This window comes from Stegostoma tigrinum, chromosome 7, assembly GCF_030684315.1.
Source record: "Stegostoma tigrinum isolate sSteTig4 chromosome 7, sSteTig4.hap1, whole genome shotgun sequence".
NCBI classification, from domain to species: domain Eukaryota; kingdom Metazoa; phylum Chordata; class Chondrichthyes; order Orectolobiformes; family Stegostomatidae; genus Stegostoma; species Stegostoma tigrinum.
This window is the reverse complement of record NC_081360.1, coordinates 102,183,585-102,210,768: the sequence shown is the minus strand read 5'-3', so window position 1 is coordinate 102,210,768 and position 27,184 is coordinate 102,183,585. Positions and strand designations below refer to the sequence as shown.

The window sequence follows — 27,184 nt, the reverse complement described above, 5'->3', positions numbered from 1 at the left end:
CTGGTTGCCACACTACCAGAAGGACGTGGATGCTTTGGAGAGGGTGCAGAGATGCTTTACCAGGATATTGCCTGTTATGAGGACAGGTTGGATAAGGTTGTAGATATGCTCACCTAGCTGGTAGGTTTGGTTGCAAACGTTTCATCACCCTGCTAGGTAACGTGGTCAGTGCACCTCCAGTGAAGCGTCTGTGTTCTGTCCCACATGTTATTTATATGCCTCAGCTTGCTACCACTTCCAGTTCTGTTTGTCAGTGGTTTGTACAGAGGGTCCAATTCAATGTGTTTGTTGATGGAGTTCCAGTTAGAATGCCAGGCCTCCAGCAATTCCCTGGCGTGTCTCTGTTTGGCTTGAGCGATTAAGGATGTGTTATCCTAGTCGAATTCATGTCCCTCGTGTGTAATGAGACAAATGAGAATTTAAACCAATTCTCTTGGTGGCTAGTTGGTGCTCATGCATCCATGTTGTCAATCTTCTTCTCGTTTGGCCAAATAGTGTTTCTCACAGTCCTTGCATGGCACTTTGTATATTACACCAGTTTTGCTGGTCTTGGGTATGGGATCCTTTACTTTCGTCAGTAGCTGTCATAGGGTGGTTGTTGGTTTGTGGGCTACCCTGATACCAGAGATTGAGAATCCCCAACTCCATGTCTGGAGAGGGAGAACACAGTAAAATAATAACGGTGAAACCTTAACAGCCAAACAGGACGTTACCATTAAAATCTATCTGAGAGCTTGATTTCCCTGCAGAGTGTAGCAGAGAAGGAAAATTCAGGGATGAAGTAGAATGAGAAGTCGCACTATCACTGTTTGAATGGCCTGGAAGGATCAGTCCTTCTTGCGTATGAACAATATGATGCGCAATAAGAAGATTTTGTTTTTGGATTAAGGTCTTCGACTTTTAGGAAACAATTAAGACTTAAGCAATTAGAAAAACAAAGAACTTGTCTTGATATAGCACCTGTCACAAGACAATTCAAAAGCTGTTTTGTTACTATTGTCATGTCAGAATCCCAGCAGCCAGGTGCTGCACTGCAAGATCTTTGCCATTCATTCAAACCATTCACCATCCTGCCTTGGAAATATATAGCCTTTCTTCTGTGTTGCTGGGTCAGAATTCTCGAATTTCGTCACTAAAGGTTTTGTAGGTCTACTGTACAGCTCATTGATTGCAGCAGTTCAAGATGGCAGCTCACTACCATCTTCTCAAGGAACAAATAGGGATGGGAAGTAAATGTTGGCAGAACCAGCAACCCCCACGAGTGAATAAACCAAAAATTTTCATCTTTGGATTGTGGGAGGAAATTGCAGGACACAGTGGAAATCCTTGGAGACACGGGGAAACCATGCAAACTCCACACAGACAGCACCCAAGCCTAGAATCAAACCTGGGTCCCTGGCGCTGTGAGGCCACAGTTCTGCCCTGGCTTGATAGATCATATTTTGCTTTGTTCTGGTTTTAACAAAATGTTCTATTCTGTGAAGCATAATCTCACAATACTGCAGATTTTACTTTAACAATACAACAAGTTCATTATCAAAAGAAATGTGGATAAAATTGAATAAAGTAAACTATATATAATACAAATTCAAAGGCTTTTAAGCAAATAGCAAAAGTATAATCCCATAAATCCCAAAACACTCCTTTATAGATTGAAAAGAAAAACAATAGTTTTTGAGTAGTATCCAAAGCACACTACTCTTACAGTACCAAAAAACATACTTGTATTATACCCAAAACCATTACTCATATCGTACTCACACCATAGTTCCCAAATCTAACACTTCAGTGCAATTTAATTACTTGGTGAGTTCAATTTATAGACTGGAACTGCTGTTAGATTTCTCCTTAGAGCTACTGTGTACCTGAGCTTAAATGTACTCAGGTTCAAGTAACTCCTTAAAAAGTTTATTCCAACATTTTGATCTGGGACTATCTCTAAGTCTTTACTCTAAGGGAATCTGGTTGTACTATAACCTTACCTTCTCAGGGACACTCTTTAAACAGCCATCTTTATTGAAGGCTTTCACAAGATGACCCAAAACAGGTTAAAAAATAATTCACATTAAGGTTCTTGCAAAGATTTGTAGCTTGGGTTGTGGATGAAGTTGTTGGCTTGCTTGCCGAGCTGGCTCATTATTGTACAAAAGTTTCATCACCGTGCTAGTCAACATCATCAGTGCGGCCTCCGCTGAAGTGTTGATGTTTTACTCCTCTTGGTACTTATATGATCTGGTCTTAACAGACGCTTCATCGGAAGCTGCACTGATAATGTTACCTAGCATGACGACAAAACGTCACCTCTACTCCCATCTTGGCGCGCAAGCCAACAGTCTCGGAATTCTCATTCTGTGGGTATTTCCCTTAAGCTTTAAAAAAAAACTTCCTTGATCTTCTAGACTGGATCTTGTTTATTTTGTTTGGTTGTAAAACCCTGTCAATATATAAGGCTACCCATTAATTCTAAAGCTAAGCTTCAAAACTGTTATAAAGGAAATCAACATGGCTACAGAAATACGTACAAGTTCATTATTTACTACAAATATACAGAAAACCCACCAGTTACAAACTCATAAACACGAAAAATAGTAATAAATGTTTAAATCGACTGAGGATGAAAGAGGAAACACACACACCCAAGAGCAACCTGGTAAGCATAACAACAAGCTGGAGAAGGCTCGATAAGCCCAAGCCAATCAAATGGTCACAAATGAAGCAATACTGTGTATCAAAAGTACCAAAAGCAAGATATAGGAACATCAACAAAAGTCACTCAGTTCATTATTGCTCTCACTCAGCGTAATGTGATTCTGATATGTTCTAACACTAAACAAAACAGTTTGTCATTAATTGTCCCCTTGCTACACCGAGTTTTTTTTTTGGAAAAGTATTTATCTAAACCCAACACCAAAAAAAGTAAGGATTTCATTAAGAATTAAACTAACCCAAAACTAGAGAAACAAAATGAATGATCAATTTAATGATGAAAAGAAACTACAAATTATCTGGCTGAGCGAGTTCTGTTAGATTGTACCTGCTTAATGAGAGGGCCACCCCCTCAGTTTCTTCCCCAGTCTCCCTTTCAATTATGAAGACTAGCTGTCAGTGCCTCAAATGCTACAAGATAAGTTTTAGACCCTTCAGTCAGTTGAACAATTATTGGACTTAAAATTCTCAACACTGTCAAGTTTGCCTAAACATACCTAACTCGCCCTCGCCCAGCCCTAAATCCAGTGTCCCCTCACAACCCAGCTCTTTCCAGTAGTTTTGCTTTTGCGAGTTGGTGATGTTAAAGCCCAGAGAGTAAGAATGAAATGTGAGTCTTTTCAGTCGAGGTTCCTTTATTGCTTCAAGTGACGACTTTCTCCGAATGTCAAAGTCAAAGAGCCCGTTCCATCAGCATCATCCATGCAGACCTAAAAAGGGAACAGAAGAATAATCAGTGGGATGGCAAGGGATCAGTGGATTACTCAAATCATCAGTGATATTAGTAAGAAACATACAAACAAAGGGAGACCGTAAGTTGCCTAAGCCTGTTACACAAAGACAGAAGAAGGCCACCCAGCCTTGCCTATATTTTATACAAGGGCAGAAGAAGGTCATTCAAACTCTGAAATTGGCATGGAAGGTCAAGGAGAACTGTTAGGTGTTTGGGTTGGGACCTTTCTTCAGACAAATGACCATTTCTGAAGAAGGGTCCCAACCTGAAACATCAGCTTTCCTGCTCCTCGAATGCTGCCTAGCCTGCTGTGTTCTTCCAGCTCCACGCTGTGTTATCTCTGACTCCAGCATCGGCAATTCTTACTATCTCTGAAGGAGAACTGTTAGGTGTCTTATAAAGGAAAATATTTAGACCCTCAAGCCTATTAGGGAAAATCATGAAGGCCATTTTGCCCTTCATGTCTTTGAAGGAACAGAAGTGTCTGTGGTGCTGCATGCCCAGTATCTCATTGCAGTGCACAGCCAGCTCCCACAACGCTACCCTTTTTGACATTAAAACAGTAACTACACTTTTAAAACACCTCATTGGCTGTAATTTATCTTGGGACAACGTGAAGTTTTGTAATACTATATTCAAATGTCCTTTTCAAGATCACTTGGTTTGTGGGTGTCACTGGCTGGGCCAGTGTTTATTACCCAGAAGGAAGTTAAGTGTCAACCACATTGCAGTGGGCCTGGAGTCACATGTCGACTCAACTAGGTAAGAATGACAAGTTCCTTCCCTTAAAGACATTCGTGAACCAGATTAGTTTTTTACTTATAATTAACAATAATTTCATAGTCATTATTAGACACTAATTCCAGTTACTTATTGAATTCAAATTCAACCACTTGCTATGGCAGGATTTGACCCCATAGCTCCAGCACATTACCAGGGTCTCCGTACTAATAGTTCAGCAATAAAACCACTAGGCCATTGCCTTCCCTATGTCACTAAGCTGGTAATCCAGACACCTCCAGTTGGATACATTTAGTCTGAAACCCATGTGGTTCACTGATGTCCTCTGAAGAAGAATGTCTTCCGTCTTTACCTGGTTTTGCCTACATCTGACTCTAGGCCCATAGTAATATGTGATTCTGGGTGATTAGGGATGAGTAATAAGTGTTGGCACAGCCGGCAAAAAGCACAATCATAATAATGAATTAAAATAAAGAGCTGATCTGGGTCAGAAGGGGGGGATACTAAACAGATTGGAAGATTAGGGCCAATGTCTACTGTGAAATTATTAGATGGATAAAAATTGGTCACCTGACCTGAAAGATGAAGTCTGTTTTCTGCCCACAGATGCTCCCTGACCTGTTGAGTTTCCCCTAGAAATCTATGTTATTGCTTCACACCACCACCCCTGTCCTAGTTTGTGCTCAAGACCTCAATGAAACTTGAATCCACAACCTCTGAAGTCAGAATGTTATCCACTGAGCCAAAGCTGCCCTCTATAAATTACTAATGATTTTCTATTTTACCTGCTTATTTGGCACAAGCGCTTTCACCTTCCTGGCCAAGTTTCAGTCGGTTCTGCTCAACAGCCGTACAATTTGAGACAGGAATGCCACTTCTTGGTTGATGAGGGAGCTCTCCTGATGCTTGGTATGCCATGTTCAGTTGCTCCTGAGCAAGCTTTAGGTGTCGGTGAACTACCTCAGACATCTCAAAACTCTCTGGCCCCCGAGCGCCAAAGTTGTTGTGGTACGGCACATTCCCATTGCCCAGCTTGGTCTTGTCCTTTTGAAACACAGAGTGATAGCCTGGAGGGGCATAGTGGTTGCTCCTGGAGGAGTAATACAGGTGAGAGGCCTGCCGCCTACCCCTCAAGCCATCCCTGATGCCACCAAGACCAAGGTGGAAGAGCTCAGCAAAGTTGAGCAATAAGCAGAGACCACTGACCACATACATTACCAACAAGAAGATGGTTTTCTCTGTGGGACGTGACACAAAACAGTCGACGGTGTATGGACAAGGAATTGTACTGCACACAAAGCCAGGAAGTACTTCAAACCCATATAGAAAGTATTGTGCAGCCAAGAAACCAATTTCAAACAAAGTTCTCATCAGGAGCTGGAAGACATACATCTTCATAAGTCCATCTTCCTTGATACGCCTCCTGCCATCATGTAGCGTCTTCTCAGGAGTTTTCTTGACATCTTCAGTCTCAGGTTCATTCTCAATTTCCTCACAAACCATGGGGTCCTCCTCGTCATCACCCTCTGCCTCCTCGTAATCCCGGGCAGGTCCCCGATGCACAATGGGTATCTTTCTCTTGGGTTTTGGCTGGGCACCTTCCATCCGGGCTATCCGGTGTATGGCGTAGCCAAGGTATATAATGGATGGCACTGTGATCATGATGATTTGGAAGACCCAGAACCGGATGTGCGACAGCGGTGCAAAGGAATTGTAGCAAACATTCTCACAACCTGGTTGCTGAGTGTTACATGTGAACTTGCTTTGTTCATCATGGTAAATGGGCTCACCGCCAACTACCAACAAAACAATGCGGAAGACAATGAGAACCGTCAGCCAGACCTTGCCAACAAACGTGGAGTGGTTATGGATCTCCTCGAGGAGTCTCGTCAGGAAAGCCCAGCTCATCTTGGCAGAGTGAAGCCTTCAACACAACCTCACTGGAAGAAACCAACAGAAAACAAGCATCAAGCCTCTAGCCAGCCACTTCTAAAACCAAAAGCAGATCAGAAAGAGGCTACTCAGCCATTTGAGTTTATTCAGCCAGCAGCTAATTCAATAATGGCACACCTTCATTCTAACTCTTTACCTTCCTTTGCACCATAATTTGAATACCCTGTCTTAACACATTAACTGTCATATATTACCAGAATTTAGCCTTTCAAGTGGAGGTTAATACATTTTTCATTTAAATTCTATGAAGGCCCCTTCCTATCATGCTCTGTGCATTATTATCCCTCCTGATACCATGGTGTCTTGACTTCCTGTCCCTATTCATTTTACCATATCTTCCCACTGGATCCTTTACCCCAATATTTAGTTTAAATCCTTCTCTGCTCTCCTTGGTACTTAAATCAACAGAACACTGGTCCCAGCATGATTCAGATTAATACATCTTAGTGGTACAGCTTCACTTTCCCAAGTACTGATAGCACTGCCCATGAGCCAGAATCCAATTGTTCCACATCAATCTTTGAGACAAGCATTTAGCTTTCTCATCTTAGTTACCCTATGACAATTTGTTCATCATGGTAGATGGGCTCACCGCTGGCTACCAATAAAACAATGCGGAAGACAGTAAGGACTGTCAGCCAGACCTTGCCAGACTAATACAGAGATTATCACACTTGAGGTTTTGCTAGCCCCGAGCTACTTGTACTCTCTGAGGAAAAACTGTGTCCTGGTCCCAACTCTGTTGTTGGTACCTAAATGAACCACAACAATTAACTGGAAGACTATAAGACATATGAATAGTAGTAGATGATTCAGCCCATCGAGTCTGCAGTCGGTGAGATCGTGGCTGATATGAACATCCTCGACACCACTTTGCTGTGTTTTCCCTTAACCCTTGATTGTTTTACCAATTAAATATCTGTCCACCTCAGCCTTGAATATACCTCATGAGCCAACCTCAGCAGCCATCTGTGGAAAAGAATTGTACAGATTCACAACCCTCTGAGAGAAGAAATTCCACCACATCTGTCTTAAATAGGTGACCATTTATTATGAGATGATGCCCTTTGGTCCTAGACTTTACTACAAGGGGAAACAACCCGATCACATCTACACTGTCAACTCCTGTAAGAACTGTATATGTTTCAAGAGGTCACCTGTCATTCTTCTATATTCCAATGAGTACAGGCCCAAATTATTTACCCTCTCCTCATAAGACATCCCTCCATACCTGATTTCAGTCTAGTGAACTTTTCTAGACTGCTGTTTACATTATTCCAGCTGTGGTCTAATTAGTGCCTTGTATAGTTTAAACAAAACCTCCCTACTTTTTACTTTATTCCTTTCCCTTTCCCTTACTACAGGTAGCTCTCCAGTTCACAACTGATGTCATGAACCCAAGCACCAGATAGGTATCACAGCTGTCTGGACTGTCCCTTGTAGCTGCAGAGAATGATATCAATCCCCTTGACTATTCTGTCTCCTATTATCACTATACTCCTATTAACACTATTCCCCCCACCCCCCACCGCCTTTGAATGATTCCCTCTACTATGGTGCCATGCTCAATTATCTCATCTCTTTTGCAGCCACCAATCACATCCAGATAAGTTTCACATACGTTTTTCCTCTGTGAGGCTAGCAAAGGCTGATGTTCTTCCCTTTTTATCTGCCTCACTAATAGTCAACCATCCTGAACCTGACCACTGATCAAATCAGAAGATCCTAACATAAGAGATATATCACCAAAGTCACCCTCCATCTCATCCCTGCCTCCTTGAACTGACACAACCTGCCCATCTTCTCTCCCACCTATTCGCTCCTCCCACCTCACTCACCAGTCCACCATTACCTACCTGCACTCACCTATCACCATCCCACCTACCTTCCCCAGCCCAAACCCCTCTCTCTATTTATTTCAAAGCCCCCTTCCCCTCCTCCATTTCTGATGAAGGGTCCCGGCCCGAAACACCAGCTTTCTTGCTCCTCTAGGAATAATTGGGTGTTTTTCTGAATACCAGGTGGTGAAGACAGGTTAGATGCAGGAGTTGAGTACAAGTGTTGGGGATGTGATGTTACAGTGGTGAAAGACATTGGTAAAGCCACATTTGGAGTACTGCATGCAGTTCTGGTCTCCCTGCTATAGTAACAATGATATTAAACTGGAAAGGGTGTAAAAAAGATGTATAATATGTTACCAAGACTAGAGGGTTTGAGTTAAAAGGAGAGGCTAGATAGGCTGGGACTTTTTTCCCAGAGGATAGGAGGTTGAGGGGTGACATTATAGAGGCTTATAAAATCATGGGAGGCACGGACAATGTGAATAGCCGAGGCTTTTTTTTCCCTGGGGTAGGGGAATTCAAATTGAGAGAACATAGATTTAAGGTGAGAGGGGAAAGATTCAAAAGGGACTTGAAGGGCAATTTTTTCACAAAAGGAGTGGTGCATGTATGGAGTGAGATGCCACAAGAAGTGGTAAAAGGCAGGTATAATTACAATATATAAAAGACTTTTGGACAGGTACATGGACAGGAAAGTGTAAGATCTTAACAAGGTCAGCCAGGCACACCTCATAGATATGAGCTCCCTAATTGGGGCTGTTAATTGGTCCAATGAGAGAGCCTCAGCTCTCAGATAACAGCTGGAATGTCAGACATCCTGTCACTCAAGGAACTGGCTCTGTGGGAGCAGAATCTGTGTCAACAGCACTCCATGTGAAAATAAAGGATGACCTGGTGACAGGATACTGGCCTATGTGGAGTTATTTAAATGAGACGAGAGACGATCACACTCCTCAAGAAATTATCTTGCAACTCTCCTTTGAGTTGGGAATTAGTATTTCTGGCATCATGCTGTAATTTATGAAGCTTGACTCATTTGATGATGCCATTGAAGACAGGGCCCACCCAGTATGCGGAAAGAAAAGTGTTATTTTGTTCTAGGCAAATAATGTTGGGCCAGATTGAAAGCAATGAGTAATTTTCCTGACAGCTTGTAGACTCACAGACCTTTCAGTTGTTAGGAGCCTAATATTTCCTGAAGCAGCAGGTATGAAAACTTTTCCAGAAATGACGGATTTATTTAAGGAATATTACGACTCCCATCCTCCTCTAATACCAAGATGCAATCGGTTTTACTCAACAATTCAAGAACCATGGGAATCCGGATCAGGGTTTTTGACTAGGTTAAGATGACTAGCAGAGGTATATGACTCTCGTTTAACCCTTAATGAGATGCTGAGAAGCTGCTTGGTATGTGGAATTAATGATGTGGCTACACAGAAGCACCTACTAGCTGAAGCCCAACTGGACTTCAAACAGGCACTACAACTGGCTTTATAATTAGAAAATGCAGAAGGTGGAGTATATGTTTCTGAGCATTCTGACATCCTCATCAGTCCAACTGAGGTTATGGAACATCACTTGAGTGAAGGAAGTTTCATAGTGTCTTTCAGGACTTTTCCTGAACAGGGGACTGCAGGCCAGCCCGCAGCAAAACCCAAAACAAAGCCCAGCCTTGTCTAAACAGTTAAAATTTTCTTCAGGTACCAAGCTGACAAGTCATTGTAGTTGCTGCTGGTATGAGGACTCAAGACAGCAAAGGGTCCCACTGGATATAAAGTGAGTAGGACAATTCAAAGGCCAATATCCAGGAGAGTGCACTCCCTGGAAAGTCCACTATGTCTGGTTTGGAACAGTTAAGTTGCTTAACAACATCCAAATCAGATCCAATCAAAGTAAACGTCTGGTTAAATGATCACCGATTTCTAATGGAGGTCGATATTGATGTGGCCATTTCAGTGACCACAGAATGCATTCTTTAATAAAAATTGCCTAAACTCCAACCCTTAGGTTTGCACAAGACCTCTTCTAGACTGAGAACCTATACTGGGGAACCATTACAGCTTAAGGGAACAACTTCAGTTCTCATCTCATGAGGAGCGGCTGGTTCAGTTATGGCTGGTTGTAGTAAAAGGCTTGAGCCCAAGCTTGTGGGTAAAAAACGGTTGAGAAAGATTAATTTAAATTAGTTCAACAGTTTTCAATTAAAAAATGGCTGCCAAAGTGAAGTCTTAATTAAATACCTAGAGGTTTCTCAGATAGGTATAGGGACTATGAAAGGAGCCATGGCCACATTACATGTTGACCAGGAAGCAATTCCATGATACTGCCAGGCCTGCTCAGTGCTATTTGCCTTACAGGCAAAAGCAGAGGCAGAAATCAGAAGACTGGAAAGCGAAGGAATCATCAAACCAATCCAGTTTGAGGAATGGGCAGCACTGGTCGTACCAATTGTGAAACCCAATGGGTCGGTTTGCCTTTGTGGGAATTTTAAGCAAATTGTAAACTGCTTTTCACTGCTGGGTAAATAACCGATTAAGAAAATCCAAAAAAATTCATCGCATAGAGAATTTGTACACAAAGCTGGCAGGAGGGGACTGTCTTTCACAAAGCTGGACGTGAGATATGCGCACTGGCAGTTGTGGTTAGATGAGGATTCCCAGAACTAAGCTACAATTAATACCTACAAGAGTTTGTACCAATATACAAGACTGCCATTTGGGATATCATCAGCCAGTGCAACTTTTCTGCAGACAATGGAGAACATTTAAAAGGTGTACCTCAGGTTGCCATTGATCTAGATGACGTGCAAATAACAGGGAAGATTAATAAAGAGAACTTACAGAACTTGGATATCATCCTTAGACATTTCTCCCAGGCGGGCGTAAGCCTTAGAAGGGAAAAATGTCTGTTCTAGACTCCTACATAATCTACTTTGAGTTGACAAGACCGCTTAAACTCTTTGGAAGATAAAGTGAAGGTGATCAGTCTTCTAGCTCCCACATCTGTACCGGAGCTTAGGTGTTTTCTTTGGCTCATGAATTATTATGGAAAGTTCATACATAACCTGGCCTTCACCTTGGCAGCTTTGCATCAACCCTTCAAAAAGGTTCAGCATTGGAAATGGTCACATAGCCAAGCCACAGCTTCCAGGGAAGTGAGGAAACAGCTATCATCCTCCAAGATGTTGGCACACTATGGTCCCAGGTGAGATATGATATTAACATGCGATACCTCAGTGCCATATGTGGAGGCATTATTAGCTCACAGGATGGCCCAATGGAGAAGACTACCCAATAGTGTATGCATCCAGGATTCTGAGGAAGGGTCACCAGACCTGAAACGTTAACTGTGTTTTCTCTTCACTGATGCTGCCAGATCTTTTCCAGCAACTTTGTTTTTGTTCCTGATTTACAACATCCGTAGTCCTTTTGGTTTTTATTCCAAAATAAAGCTGTTGGCAAGATGTCATGTTTTGTGGTCATGATTGGGTGCAGACATAGACGCTTTGGTGGAGAGAGCACAGACTGCCAACAAGGTCAAAAATTACTGCCAGCATGCCCCCCACATTCAAAGAAATGATGAGGTAAACCCTGGACTCAGTTCCACGTTGACTGTGCAAATTCTTTCATGGACTTAATCTCACTCAAAATGGCTGTATCAAATGCAGGGACGACAATAGAAAAACTGCATGCATCTTTTATAACACATGGGACTGTTGATCACAGGTTACAGGCCATCATTTACCAGCTGGGAATTCAAGTATTTCCTAATGTCGAATGGTACTCATCATGTAAAGACAGCTCCATACTATCCTTCATCCAATTAGTACCAAACTGTCCTACTTGATGACAGCACCACCCCTCATTCAAGTACAGGCATAACTCCAGCAGAATTGTTACTGGGGAGAAGACTCCACATCAGGTTAAATCTGATCTTCCCAGACCTGGGGGGTAGGGTGAAACAGCATCAGAAACTGGTCGCAAGTCTCAGCTAAGTTAAAGAGAGAGTTTATTCCAGGGAAGGAAATTTGGTGTAGGAACCACAAGAATGGCCCTGCATGGGTGAGAGGCATGGTTGATGCACGGTCAGGTCCAGTGACATATAAAGTTCAGCTAAGTGCGATGGTCCTGAACAAACATGTAGACCATATAAAAGGTGCAAATTCATAAACATTGTGGAAGCCCGCTGGGAAACCAGGTGGGTGCCCCGTTCCTCAACAGCTTTTCTAACTGTTCTGGAACTCATGGGTTTTCCCAGGTATTTGAAGATTCCTCAGGATCTGGGTAGGATGTTGCCAACTATATGCCTTTGCCACATGAAGAAGCAAATGAACGTCTTGCAAGACGCTCCAGTCGCAAGGGGCGACCTACAGCCACCCATATCAGAGGCACAGTTGGAGGAACTTGGCTCAGTGCTAAAATGCCCCAGGTGTAACACAAAAATATTAGAACTGGCCTATGTCCTCAGATTCAGAAGGACAGGGATGTGGTGATCAGCCAAGTGGACATCGTAGAATATGACATCCCTGATGGTGGCTGTTATTCAGGCAGCCATGACTGACAGATAAGAACAGGAGCGTCTGATATCCGAGATAATGAGAACTGAAGATGCTGGAGAATCCAAGATAACAAAGTGTGGAGCTGGATGAACACAGCAGGCCAAGCAGCATCTCAGGAGCACAAAAGCTGACGTTTCAGGCCTAGACCCTTTATCAGAGAGGGGGATGGGGTGAGGGTTCTGGAATAAATAGGGAGAGAGGGGGAGGCGGACCGAAGATAGATAGAGGAGAAGATAGGTGGAGAGGAGAGTATAGGTTGGGAGGTGGGGAGGGGATAGGTCAGTCCGGGGAGGTCGGACAGGTCAAGGAGGCGGGATGAGGTTAGTAGGTGGGAAATGGAGGTGCAGCCTGAGGTGGGAGGAGGTGATAGGTGAGAGGAAGAACAGGTTAGGGAGGCGGGGACGAGCTGGGCTGGTTCTGTGATGCAGTTGGGGAGGCGGGGACGAACTGGGCTGGTTTTGGGATGCAGTGGGGGAGGGGGAGATTTGGAAGCTTGTGAAGTCCACATTGATACCGTTGGGCTGCAGGGTTCCCAAGCGGAATATGAGTTGCTGTTCTTGCAACCTTCAGTTGGCATCTTTGTGGCACTGCAGGAGGCCGATGACTTTCCATATTAAGCAGACGTTCACCTGCACATCTGCCAGTGTAGTATATTGTATCCACTGTGCCCGGTGTGGCTACCTCTACATTGGGGAAACCAAGTGGAGGCTTGGGGACCGCTTTGCAGAACACCTCCGCTCCATTCGCAATAAACAACTGCACCTCCCAGTCACGAACCATTTTAACTCCCCCTCCCGTTCCTTAGACGACATGTCCATCATGAGCCTCCTGCAGTGCCACAATGATGCCACCCGAAGGTTGAAAAACAGCAACTCATATTCCGCTTGGGAACCCTGCAGCCCAATGGTATCAATGTGGACTTCACAAGCTTCAAAATCTCCCCCTCCCTCACTGCATCCCAAAACCAGCCCAGTTCGTCCCCTCCCCCCACTGTATCCCAAAACCAGCCCAGCTCGTCCCCACCTCCCTAACCTGTTCGTCCTCTCACCTATCCCCTCCTCCCACCTCAGGCCGCACCTCCATTTCCCACCTACCAACCTCAACCCGCCTCCTTGACCTGTGCATCCTCTCCGGACTGACTTATCCCCTCCCCACCTATCTTCTCCTCTATCCGTCTTCGGTCCGCCTCCCCCTCTCCCTCTATTTATTTGCGCCTGATATTCTGTTCACTTTTTGAGCTGGCTTTGAGAGAGCTGGATCAGTGTCAAGGCCTCTCCACATGTAATTAAAAGGTGAATTAGTGATGGGTTACTGACCTCTGTGGAGAAAAGTTTAAAGAGATATAGGTCAAATGTGGGCAAATGGAACTAGTTCAGTTTAGGAAACCTGGTTGGCACGGACAAGTTAGGCTGAAAGGTCTGTTTCCATTGTGTATGATTCCATGACTCTGGGAAGGATGTTCCCAATATTGGGAAGCCCAGAACCATAGGTTATAGTTTAAGGATAAGGGGCAAACCTTTTAGGACTGAGATGAAGAGAAATTCACATCAATGCTGCTTTCAATCGAGTATAGCATCAAAGAGCCTTAGCCAATTGCTATCAATAGGCAAGTTCTCTGTTAGTTGTAGTCATAGGTGGCACATAGAATGTTGGTCATGGTTCATGGAGGTCAGTCATCACAGCTCCAGGATATCTCTACAGAAGTTCCTCAAAGTAGTATCCTAGGTCCAACCATTTTCAGCCGTATCATAAATGACCTTCCTTCCATCATTATGTCAAAAGCGGAGATGTTTGCTAATGATTGTGCAATGTTCAGCACTCATGGCTCTGCAGATAATGAAGCGGTCCATGTTCAAATGTAACAAGATCTGGACAATATCCAGGTTTGGACTGATAAGTGGCAGCTCTCATCTGTGCTGCACAACTGCTAGGCCATGACCATCACCAATAAGAGACAATCTGACCATTGCCCCTTGACGTTCAATGGTGTTCCCATCATTGAATCTCTCACTATCAACAAGATTGGGTTTACCATTGACTCCCTAAAGCCATCTATGAGGCACAGGAGTGTGACGGGATACTGTCCACTTGCCCGGATGGGCACAGCCCAACAATACTCAAGAAGCAACACTCAAGAAGCTCGAAACCATCCAGGACAAAACAGCCCATTTGATTGCCACCATATCCGCAAACATCACTTACGCCACCGCTCAATAACACCAATGTATACTATTGACAAGCAATTCACCAAAGATCTTCAGACAGCACCTTCCAAACCCACAATCACTTCCATCTAAAAGGACAAGGATAACAGATACATAGGAACACAGCCACCTGCAAGTTCCCCTCCAAGCGGAGAGACACAATGGCCTAATAGTATTATTGCTAGATTGTTAATCCAGAAACTCAACTAATGTTCTGGGGATCCCAGTTCAAACCCCACCATGGCAGATGATGGAATTTGGATTCAGTGTAACTATCTGGAATTAAGGGTTTGATGATCATGAAACCATTATATGTGTCAGGAAAAACCCATCTGATTCACTTATGTTCTTTGGGGAAGGAATCTGCCACCCTTACTTGGCCTGGCCTATATGTGACTCCAGACCCACAGTAAGGTGGTTTACTCTTAACTGCCCACTGGGTAATTGTAGATGGACAAAAAGTGCTGACCTAGCCAGAGATGCCATTTCCATGAATGAATGAATAAAAAAAAACTCGGAAATATATTAATATATCAAGAAACATCTGGACAGCTCCATACCATCCTTCATCCAATGGTTTGGCAGAACGAGCAGTCCAAACTTTGAAGGCAGACTTAAAGAAACAGTCTACAGTTTCCCTAAGTACCAAACTGTCCTACTTGATGACAGGACCACCCCTCATGCAACTGCAGGGATAACTCCGGCAGAGTTGTTACTGGGAAGAAGACTCCACACCAAGTTAAATCTGATCTTTTCAGACTGGGAGGCAGGGGTGTGTTGGGTAAAACGACATGAAGAACATCAATGCCGGTCGCAAGTCTCTGGTAAGTGAGAGACGGATTATTTCAAGGAAGGAAATTTGGTGTCGGAACTACAAGAATGGCCCTGTGTGGGTGAGAGGCACAGTCGATGCAAGGTCAAGTCCAGTGACATATAAAGTTCAGCTGAGTGTGATGGAGAGATACGGATCATGCAAGTACAGGTAGTTTTAGTATGAAAGGGCAAAATGTGCTCTTACAGGCTTGTTGGGCGTAAGGGCCTGTTCCTGTGCTGTATTGTTCTTTGTTCTTCAGTGTTGCACGTTCAAAATCCTGGAATTCCCTCCCTAAGGACGTTGTGAGTCAGTCCATAGCAGGCAGACTGCAGCCGTTCAAGAAGCAGCTCGCAACCACATTCTCAAGGGCAACGAGGGACCAAAAATAAATGCTTGCCAGCCAGCAATACCCACAACCCACAAATGAAAGGCAAAAGCACACTTTTTTTCACCCAGTGTGATGAGCCTATGGAATTCACTGCCACAGAAAGTGGTTGAGAACAAAACACAGTGTGTTGTCAAGAAGGAGGTAGATGTAGCTCTTGTGGCTAAAGGATCAAGGGATATGGGGGTGAATGGTATTAAGTAATTAGTTCAGTAATCAACTATGATGATCTTGAATGGAGGAGCAGGTCCGAGGGGTTGAATAGCCTACTCCTGCTCCTACTTAACATAGATTAAGAGGGACAGGTGTCCCTCCATTGCACTGAGTCTGCTGCTCCCAACTAGTCTGCCTTTCTGCTGACACCCTGTAGGAGCCCTCGCTTTGTTTCTGTCATCCCATGTCATGATCTGACCCTTGAAATCCTAGTAGTGCACTGGCGAATCTGTACAGCGCTCAGTCTCTCCTCCTCAAATCTGGAGTTATGTAACCCACACCTCAAGATGAACCAGAGCCCAAGCTGAAGATGCCAGGTGATTTTGCAACATTGAATAAGAATGCAGGCAGGTTGTAACAGCAACACTGAAAGCAACCACAAATTGGAGGAAATAAACACAAGCTTGAATGTGCCTCAGGCAAGCAATTTTCTAATCTTGGCCATGCCGACACAAGTATGCACAGCCAAACAAAGCAACAGCTGCAGTTGGGAGATAGTAAAGTTACATAATCTTACTTGCAGCCCAGACAAAAGCCATTCAGCCCATCATGCCCATGATAGCTCTCTAACAATCACATCCAATTCATCCCACTCCCCAGTGTCTTCCACATTGTGGAAAATCACATTCACATGTTAGTTAATGTGTCCCAGTACATGTCTAATTGCTTTTTTAAAAGCTCCTCTGCAATCTGCCTCCAGTACGCTCTTAGAACATGCATTCAGGATTTTAACAACGCTCTGAGTGAAACAATGTTTTATTTCCTTCAGCTCCTATTACCAGTTACCTTAAACCCCAGAACCTCTGGTTAACCGCCATTTATCAGAGGAAACTCTGTCCTGTCAAACCTGCTCTAACAAGCTCGTCATAAGTTTGGATACTTCTATTCGGGATCTTCTTAATCTTGCCTGCCCAAAATGAAAAATCGTACCTTCTCCAGTCCCTATACACACCCATGATCCTAGTCTCATTCTAACAAAACTCTTCTGCACTGTCTCCCAAAGTCATGCCATTATCCGTAAAATCAGGCGGTGTCTGGGATTGAACACTATCCTCCCACTGAAATTGAACCAGTTTGACTATAACTTCCTCCTGTTTGCATTCTATGCCCCTTATATTGTGTTTTTTTTTGGAAAGGGCAGGGGAGGGTGCTGAGAAAAGTTAACTAGCCATAGCCCCTTGACTGACTACTCCTTTCCAATAAGCAAATTATTCAGTTTAAATAGGAAGACATTTGACAGAGCATGTTGATTGTTCAACTTACCTTGAAACTTGATCAGTAAATGTCTTTTCTCCGGCCTCTTCAAAAACTGAGTCCTTATGGTGCAAGAGAAACAAAAGCTTAAAATATTACAAAAAACTATTCACTGTTGCATGTCTTCCAAAAGGACTGAGCTGAACTAAAAGACTCTCAACTATATTACAGTTAAGTCCCACCCCTCATCAATACATTTTCCCCTGTAAAGAAAGAGCAAAAAAATTTCAGTTCAAAACAGGAAATCATTAACGTGTCAAGTCTGAATTCATTCTCCTTTAGCTGAATATTTTACAAACTTGTCTGCTCATGCATCAAAACTGTTTCCATTTCCAACCTCCTGGGCTGTGCTGGTGACTAATAGTTTTTAAGAACTTTAGCCTTTAACCTTTCTTTTCCTTCACCGTTTCATGGGGGTTGGCACTGTCTCTCGGAATCAGAAGAAGCTGCAGCTCCTTTTGTGACTCTCTCCATTCACGGTACTGTCCAACAATGGGATTGTATCATGAAGATCCCTTAATGTAGTTCCGTCTGAGCTGAGCACATTCTTCATCAGATTTCTGTGTATCTCTGAATTCAATCAGTTGCTGCGTTGTTCTGGGTAGTTTGCTGTTGTTATCAATGTGAACGTTTTCACCTCTTCAGTGAAATCTACACCTCCACCTATAACTTTCCCCCCAGGAAAAGGGACAAATCATTTGCTGTTTGCACAAGCATACACTCTTTCCATTAAAATCTCATCACCTCAGTTACAGTCATTAAACATGTAGATGTTTTAAAAGTCATTTACTTTAACAGTCACTGAAAGTTTACCTCTATCTCGAAGTGAAGTCTAAGAAGTTAACCTGCCAATTTTTCACAAGCCCAAGTACGGATCATGTTTTTTTTTCTATACTACGTATCCCGCTCAGTATCTGGTCAATGAATGGGATACTTAGTAAATAGGTATACATTTTCCATCTACCTGCATCTGAAAGTGTGCAGCAATCAAGCCTATAGAATCTACAGCAATAATAGTAGATAGTCAGTGGTGTAGTGGTAATATCACCATACTAGCATCTAGTAATTAAACCTAATGCTCGGGGGATATGCTTCCAGTCCCACCAGGTTAAAATTTGAAATTAATGGAAGTTTGGAATTAAAAAGCTAGTCTACTGGTGATCATGTTGATTAGTATTAAAACCCATCAGGTTCACCAATGCCTTTCAGCAGAGGAAACCTATTTTGCCTCTTCTGCCTGGCCTATATTTGACTCCAGACCCACAAAGCTGTGTTTGATTCTTAACTGCCTTCTACGTAATCAATGTACCAACTCTGTAATCTGGTACCAAGCTCCTACTTTTCCCTCATATCCCTGGACACCTTTTCTATCCAAATAATCATCCAATACTTCAAATGATCCCACCTCCACCACATTTCCATTGCATTCCAAACCCTAGAACATGTTCTATGTTCTATAGAACAGTACAGCGCAGTACAGGCCCTTCGGCCCTCGATGTTGCGCCGACCTGTGAAACCAATCTAGAGCCCATCTAACCTACACTATTCCATAGCTTCTCATTGTGTGAAAAAGTTAGTTTTTCACTTGAGCATCTTGCAGATAGTGCAAGATAGTTCACATTGCATCAGAAATCATGGGAACTGCAGATGCTGGAGAATCCAAGACAACAAATTGTGCAGCTGGATGAACACAGCAGGTCAAGCAGCATCCCAGGAGCACAAAAGCCGACGTCTCGGGCCCAGACCCTTCATCAGAGAATTTTGGGCCGGAGACGTTGGCTTTTGTGCTCCTGGCATGCTGCTTGCCTGCGTTTGTTCATGTGCTGTGTTCATCCAGCTTCACACTTTGTTGTCTCACATTGCATCATGTAGTGTTGCACAATGCTGAATCAGGAGGTGAGTTACTCGTTGCAGTATTCCTAGCCTCTGACCTGCTCTTGTAGCCATTGTATTTATATGTCTAATCCAGTTGAGTATCTGGTCAGTGGTAAAATCCAGGATGTTGATGTTTTGGTACCAGGACTGTCCCCGATCAGCGGCTTGTTGGTTTTATCCTAAGTGAAATAATCTCAAACAAAAACAAAGTTGCTGGAAAAGCTCAGCAGGTCTGGCAACATCTGTGGAGGGGAAAACAGAGTTAACGTTTTGGGTCCGGTGACCCTTCCTCAGAACTGATGGTGGCTGGGAAAACATCAGTTTATATGCAGAAAATAGTGAGGTGGGTGGAGTGGGGAGTAAACAATAGGATAGAGCCAAAGAGAGAGAAAGACAGTTGGACAGACAGAGGAGTTGCTAACAATCAGGCTGGGAAGGTGAGTAGTGGTTAATGGGGACTGTTAGTGACTAACAACAAGGGGTGTGTAGCGGCAGACTATGTGGTAACAAGGCCCGGTGTGTGGGGCCTAGGACATGGGAGAGTTTAGGCCCTAAAATGATTGAACTCAATATTGAGTCCGGAGGGCTGCTGGGCCCCAAGCGGAAAATGAGGTGTTGTTCCTCCAGCTTGCGCTGGGCTTTACTGGAGCACTGTAGCAAGCTGGAGACAGAGATGTTGGCCAGGGAGCAAGGTGGTGCATTGGAGTGGCAGCATTTGCAGTTCTTTTGGTTTTTATGAAGTAATCTCTTGTTTCAACATGAAATCAATCTCCTTTGTTACCTTTGGCAAAAGCTGATGAGGACCTTTTCTGGATATAAATTGACGAAATAGTTTTGTTTCAGCTCAGAGGGTGATGTGTTCACCTTTCCCCATTACACAATCATAGAATTGTTTAAATGAAGGAGGAGGTCATTCGGCCCTTCATATCTGCACTGGCTCTGTGAATGAACACTTCTGCTAGTGTCAATCCCATAAACTGAGACATTCTTCCTCTTCAGATATCAGTCTATTTCTCTTTTGAGCTTTTTATTTGAAAATTCCTTCCTCATATTATCAGGTAGCACTTTCTAGTACTTGACCACTCACTACAGGAATAATTTTTTTCCAATGTTTTGTTTGCTTATTTTACCAATTACTTCAAATTTGTGCCTACACCCCTTGATACGTTCACCAATGAGAACAGTTTCCACACCACTTTACCCAACCTCCAAACAATGTTAGTCTCATGATTTTGGTAACTTCAACAAATCCCTCTCAACCTTCTCTTCTTCAAGAAAAACAGTTGCATCTTCTTCAATTTGTCTTCTTAACTGAAGCTCTTCATCCCTGAAAGCAAACCTCATTATCACAAACCTCATCTGTACTGGCTCCAGTGTGTTCGTATCCTTCCCAAAGTGTGGTTCCCAGAACTGTACACAAACCTCCAACTGGGGTCTAACCAGTGTTCTTATGCAAGTTCATCATAACTTGCTCAGTGGTATGCTGTATACTTTATTAACAATTGCTAGGACACTGAATGCTTTGTTAACTGTACTGCCAACCTGCCCTGCCATCTCAGCTACGCCAATGGGCTGAGAAGTGGTAGATGGAATTTAATTTAGATAAATGCGAGGTGTAACATTTTGGTGAGACAAACCTGGGCAGATCTTTTCCCTAGGTTTAAGGGGAGGGGTAAGATTTAAGAGATCAGAGAGGCAACTTTTTCACACAGAGGGTGGTGCATATATGGAATGAACTGCCAGAGGAAGTTGCAGAGTCGGGTACAGTAATAACATTTGAAAGACATTTGGACAGATATGCGAATAGGAAAGTTTTAGAGGCTTTTAGGTCAAACACAGGCAAATAGCACTAGTTTACAATGGAAAACATGGTCAGCATGGACAGATTGGACCATTCCACGCTGCATGACTCTATTACTCTATACCCAATACGCTATGCTCCTGCACACCATTCAGACTTAGAAAGATAGGAACAGGGGTTGGCCATTCAGCCCATCAAGCACAGCACACCATTTAATTAGATCACGGCTGATTATCTACTTTCCTTTGCCAAAACCTTATCCCTTGATGTCATTGGCAACTAGAAATCTATCAATCTTTGCCTTAAACCTGTTCAAGGACTGCACTTGCAGTCTCCTTTGGGGTCAAGAATTCCAGAGATTCACCACCCTTTGAGTGAAGAAGTGCCTCCTCAGCTCAGCCCTGAGTCTATGGTTCCATACTCACCAGCCTGGGGAAGCATCCTATCTACATCCATCCAGTGACATGCTATAAAAATTTCAATGAGATCACTCTTCAAAATTCTTAAAAATACAGACCCAGTTTCTTCTGTTTGTCCTTATAAAACAAGCCCTTCATCTCAGGGATTACTTTGGTGTAAAGGTAAAGTCACCATCACTCTGCTTCCTGTCACTCAATCAATTCCACATCTACATTACTCCTGCCTCTTCTATTCTGTGAACTATAATTTACCCATGATACTGTTGCATAGTGATTTGTCAGATGCTTTCTTGAAGTCGATGGACACCCATCACCTGCATTGTCCTCTTCAGCTCTCTCTGTTATCTCTTCAAACATTCTGCGATTAACTGTGGAAACTCAGCTTGGAACTTCTTCAGCTTTTCAGCTTGATTTCCTAGTTCTACTACTCTGCAAAATAGATGCAAGTATGCACAGGCTTTCTTGTTTAAGCGTGATCAGCTCTGGTTTTGGATCACCAAGAAGATATCTATGATTTTTTTTCTCTCTCTCTCTATACTGAAGGGTTGTAGTCAGTTGTCCTACAACCTTGAATTCTGTCCCTCCTAGTCTATTCAGTTTTATGTGTGATGGCAGAAGAGAAGTTTTTCAGCCATTATATAGTGTCAGAAAGAACCAAAGCACCTGTACCTGTGTCTCACCTTAATGGTCCCCTTGTTTCTATCTACAAGGATATTACCATTCCAGTGGCTCCCATATCCCTCCTTGAACTTACCAGAAAAAGGTACCTTCATCTCATTCACATATTCAATTTTATGGATCTTGCCATTTTTTGAGGCCCCTTCTTTTGGTGTATTCTGTGAAGCTCTTTCTGTTCCACATGGCTTGTAAGGCAACCTTTTTACAAAAATCGCACTCAATATCTTTGGTGAGATGGTTATCCTGCTATTCTTGCCTGCCACTGTGGACTGGGATGGTTGATCAATGCATTTCCTCCCTTCCCTGCTTTGTATGGCCACCTCTCTATCATTCCAAATCACAGATCAGTGTTTCTGCCTGAAATCAGCTTGTCCACTCAGTTGGACAGCTGTTGTCATTGTTAAGCCAGCACTTGACTGCAAGTGGTCAACAGTGCTTCATCTGACCCTAACACCAGCACATTTTCTCTGGTGACCTTTACTTATTTCCTTCTCCCCCTCCCCCTTTGCTCTTTGATTATTTAGTATTTTTGACTTTTTTTTTAGACCTAATGTAACATATTCCATTATACAATTATTCTATGGTACCTGTGTGCAAATTTTTAGGGGAAAATAATTAGATGATATATTGGAACATCATCATCTCCAAGTTCCCCTCCAAGCCACTCACCATCCTGCCATGGGAATATATTGACGTTCCCTCACTGTCGCTGGGTCAAAATCCTGGAATTCTATCCCTAAGGCCATTGTGGGTCAATTACGAAGCTGTGGACTGCAGCAGCTCAAGATGACAACTCACCACCACCTTCTCAAGGGCAACTAAGGACAGCGAATAAATGGTGGCTGAGCAAGCAGCACCTACATCCCACAAGTGAATAAAAAAGGAGGAACTCCTTCTCTCAGAGAGTTGTGAATCTTTGGAATTCTTCACTGTAGAGCACTGTTGAGGCTAGGTCATTCAGTTTATTCACAAGACTGTGATAGATTTTTAATCTGTAATGGAATCAAGGGTGATGGGGATAAGATGGGAAGGTGAAAGTGGGAATTATCAGATCGGCCATGATCCCATTGAATGCAGACTCGATTGGCTGAATGACTTACTTCTGCTCCTATGTCTTATGGTTTCCTGTAGTTACTTCAACAAACAGCTCATCGTCCCCAACTTCAATGAATTCACTCAATCACCAGATTCCCAAATGTTTAGGGCTTTTTTCGGCTCAATGGTAGTATCTCTGCCTCTGGTTTGAAAGGTCCAGATTCAGGTCTTATCCATCCTGGAGATGTGACATAATGTATCCAAATGGGTTGACTAAAATAACTGCACTACGTATCCAGTTACACTCAGTGATGATCTTACTTCCTCGCTTGATCTCAGGATTTGGGTGATACGTCAACTTTGATTGATGTAGTGTCCTCATCCCTATAATTCTTTTCAGATACTTCACTGAACCATAACTGAGCAAAGTTTAGAAAAGGAGAGAAGTAAGGCAGGAATTCCAGAATTTAGGGTCCGGGCACCTGAAGGCACAGGTCTGTGGTCCTGCAATTGAAACTGGGGGTGCTAAAGAGGTCGTATTTGAAGGAGTGCAGAAGTCTCAGATTGTCATTTTAAGGGAGATTCTAGAGATAAGGAGAGTGAAAACCATAGAGGAATTTGAACAAGAGAATGAGAATTGAGTCTCCCTCTCTCAAAGGCGATATACTTGCTTGAGTGAGTGCAATGGAGGTTCACTCAGCCGATACCAGAGGGTGGCAGGACTGTTCTCTGTGAAGAGGTTGGCTTGACTTTTTTTAACTTACTCGTGGGGTGTCGATGACACTGGCTGACCAACATTCTTTTCCATCCCTCGTTGCACTTGAGAAAGTGGTGCTGATCTATTTTCTTGAACTGCTGCAGCCCAAATATTGTAGGTTGACCCATGATGCCCTTGGGGAGGGCATTTTAGGATTTTGACCCAGGAGCACTGAAGGAACAATGATAGATTTCCATGTCAGGATGGTGAGTGGCTTGGAGGGGAACTTGAAGGGGGTGGTATTCCCATGTATCTGCAGTCCTTGTCCTTCCGGATGGAAGTAATTGTGGCCTATGTGACACCCTTGTTTAAAAAGGGAGAAAGGCAAAAGATGGAATATTACAGGCCGATTAGCCTAACCTCAGTCGTCGGTAAGATTTTGGAATCCATTGTAAAGGATGAGATTTCTGAATATCTGGAAATGTATGGTTAAGTAGGACAAAGTCAACATGGTTTCATCAAGAGGAAGTCAAGCCTGACAAATCTGCTAGAGTTCTTTAAGGAAGTAACAAGCAGGGTAGGCCAAAGAAGGCCAATAGATGTTATCTACCTGGACTTCAAGAAAGCCTTTGACAAGATGTCACATAGGAGACTGCAGTGTAAGATAAGGGCCCATGGTGTTAGAGGCAAGGTGCTAGCATAGATAGAAGATTGGCTGTCTGGCAGAAAGCAGAGAGTGCAGGTAAAGGGATCTTTCTCAGGATGGCAGCCAGTGATGGGTCACTGTTGGAACCAAACTTTTCACTTTATATGCTAATTATCTATGTGAAGGAACTGTGCGCATTCTGGCTAAGTTTGCAGACGATACAAAGATGGGTGGAGGTTCATGTAGTATTGAGGGGGTGGCAAGGCTTCATAAGGATTTGGACAGGTTAAGAGAGTGGGCAAAGAAGTGGCAGATAGAGTACAACATTGGAAAGTGTGAGGCCATGCACTTTGGTAAGAAGAATAAAAGCATGGACTATTTTCAAAATGGGGAGAAAATTCAGAAGTCTGAAGTGCAGAGAGACTTGGGAGTTCTAGTCCAGGATTCCCTCAACGTAAACTTGCAGGTTGAGTTAGTAGTGACGAAGGCAAATGCAATGTTGGCATTTATTTTGAGAGGACTTGAATATAACAGGAGGGATGTACCACTGAAGCTTTATAAGCCCTGGTCAGGCCACATTTGGAGTATTGTGTGCAGTTTTGGGACCCATATCTCAGGAAGGATTATTGGCCCTGGAGCAGGTTCAGAGGAAGTTCACGAGAATAGTCCCAGGAATGGAAAGCTAACATATGAGGAATGTTTGAGGGGGACTATTCTCATTGGAGTTTAGAAGGATGACGGGGGATCTAATTGAAACTTACAGAACACTGAATGGCCTGGCCAAAATGGATGTTGGGAAAATGCTTCCATTGATAGGAGAGACTATGAACCTTAGGCCACACCTTTTAGAATGGAAATAAGGAGAAACTTCTTCAGCCAGAGTGGTGAATCTATGGAATTCACTGCCACAGAAGGCTGTGGTGGCCAGGTCATTGAGTACATTTAAGATTGAGATAGATGGGTTCTTGATTATCAAGGGGATCAAGGGTTACGGGGAGAAAGAGGGAGAATGGGGTCGAGGAACTTATCAGCCATGATTGAATGGCGGAGCAGACTCGATGGGTGGAATGACCCAATTTCTGCCCCTATGCCTTATAGTTTGAAAGGTATTGTCAGATACTTTAGAGACCTTTGAGTGACTCTTGGATAGGCACATGAGGATAGTAAAATGTAGGGCATGCAGGGTAGATTGATCTTGGTAGGATAATAGGTCAGCACAGCATTGTGGGCCGAAGGGCCTGTACTGCGCTGTATTGGCTTATGTTCTATGTAAACATATTTGGTGAATTCCTGCTGTGCGTCTCATAGATGGTATACATTGCTGCTACTGAGCATCGGTGGTGGAGGGAGTGGATGTTTGTGGAGGTGATGCCAATCAAGTGGGCTGCTTTGTCCTGGATGGTGTCAAACTTCTTGCCTGTTGCTGGAGCTGCATTCATCCAGGCATGTGGGGAGGATTCCATCACCCTCCTGACTTGTGCCTTGTAGATTTTTATTTTCGGTTAGCACAGACTCTTTTTCCTTTCTTTAATCATGCACAGAATGATGGCATCACTGTGTAGGCAGCAGTTATTGCCCATCCTTCAACACCATTATCCCCCCCAGCCTGATTTCAAAACTTCATGACCTTGGTCCAGGCTCCACCCCCTGCATCTGGATCTTAAGCTTTCTGCCTCACAGATCGCAATCAGTGAAGATAGGTAACTGTACCTCCTCCACAATAATACTCGACACTGGAGACCCCCAAAGATGCGTCCCCAGCCTCCTACTGTACTACGCGTACACCCACGACTGTTACCAAGTTCTGAATGAACGCTATCTACAAGTACACTAATGTTACCACTGTAATGGACAGATAACTGACAATGACAAGACAAAATGCAGAAGGGAGATAGAGGGTTTGGTGACATGATGCAATGAAAACAATCTGTCTCTGTGTTGGCAGAACTAAAGAACTGATCATTGACTTCAGAAAGGAAGGAGAATATACCCCCATCTAGATCAATGGAACTGAGGTTGAGAAAGTGGAAAGCGTCAAGTTCTTCAGAGTGATGATAACCAACAACCTGTCCTGGACTCCCCACATAAGTGCGACAGTCAAGAAGGCACAACAACACCTCTTCTTCCTCAGACAGCTCAGGAAATTTGGATTTTCCATAAGGTCACAAACTTCTATAGATGCACCATTGAAAGCATAGTGTCCGGGTGCATAACAGCCTGGTATGGCAACTGCTGTGCCCAGGACCATAACAAACTACAGAAGGCGATGTGCACAGTCCAGACTATCATGGAAGCAGACCTTCCACCCATGGACTCCATTTACATGACTCGCTGCCACGGAAAGGCTGCCAACATCTTCAAAGACCAATCGCACCCTGGTAATGATCTCTTACGATGTCTTATATCAGGTAGAAGATACAGAAGCCTGAACACACACACGAGCAGGTTCAGGAACAGCTCTCTAGCCTCCAATAATGCTGATCTTGCTAACATTGATCTTGCCTAGCGCATGCCCTGTACAGTGTAACCTGCATGTCTCTGTCTAAGACTTTTTGATCTGTACATCCTTGCTTACTATGAACTACCTTTGCTCTTTGTACAATTAGCTTTTCACTACACTTCAGTACA

The 27,184-nt window shown here is 43.5% G+C and overlaps 1 protein-coding gene across 2 annotated transcripts; it reads right to left on the bottom strand.

Annotated features, from left to right (window-relative positions):
• Positions 1–968: 968 nt before the first annotated feature.
• Positions 969–17,904, bottom strand: LOC125453767 (gap junction gamma-1 protein-like). Of its 2 annotated transcripts, XM_048533672.2 has the most exons (4): positions 17,794–17,904; positions 17,415–17,467; positions 4,966–6,120; positions 969–3,416 (listed from the first exon to the last, which is right to left on the bottom strand). In XM_048533672.2, the coding sequence occupies exon 3, from the start codon at positions 6,086–6,088 to the stop codon at positions 4,970–4,972; it is 1,119 nt and encodes a 372-aa protein (XP_048389629.1). In that variant the 5' UTR covers positions 6,089–6,120; positions 17,415–17,467; positions 17,794–17,904; the 3' UTR covers positions 969–3,416; positions 4,966–4,969. The 2 variants fall into 2 exon arrangements, with proteins under 2 accessions (XP_048389629.1, XP_048389628.1); XM_048533671.2 differs by lacking the exon at positions 17,794–17,904 and having other exon boundaries at positions 970–3,416; positions 17,415–17,728.
• Positions 17,905–27,184: the final 9,280 nt, after the last annotated feature.

Coding starts and splice junctions, on each gene's coding strand:
- LOC125453767 (XM_048533672.2), bottom strand. CDS start 6,088: ATGAGCTGGGCTTTCCTGACGAGACTCCTCGAGGAGATCCATAACCAC.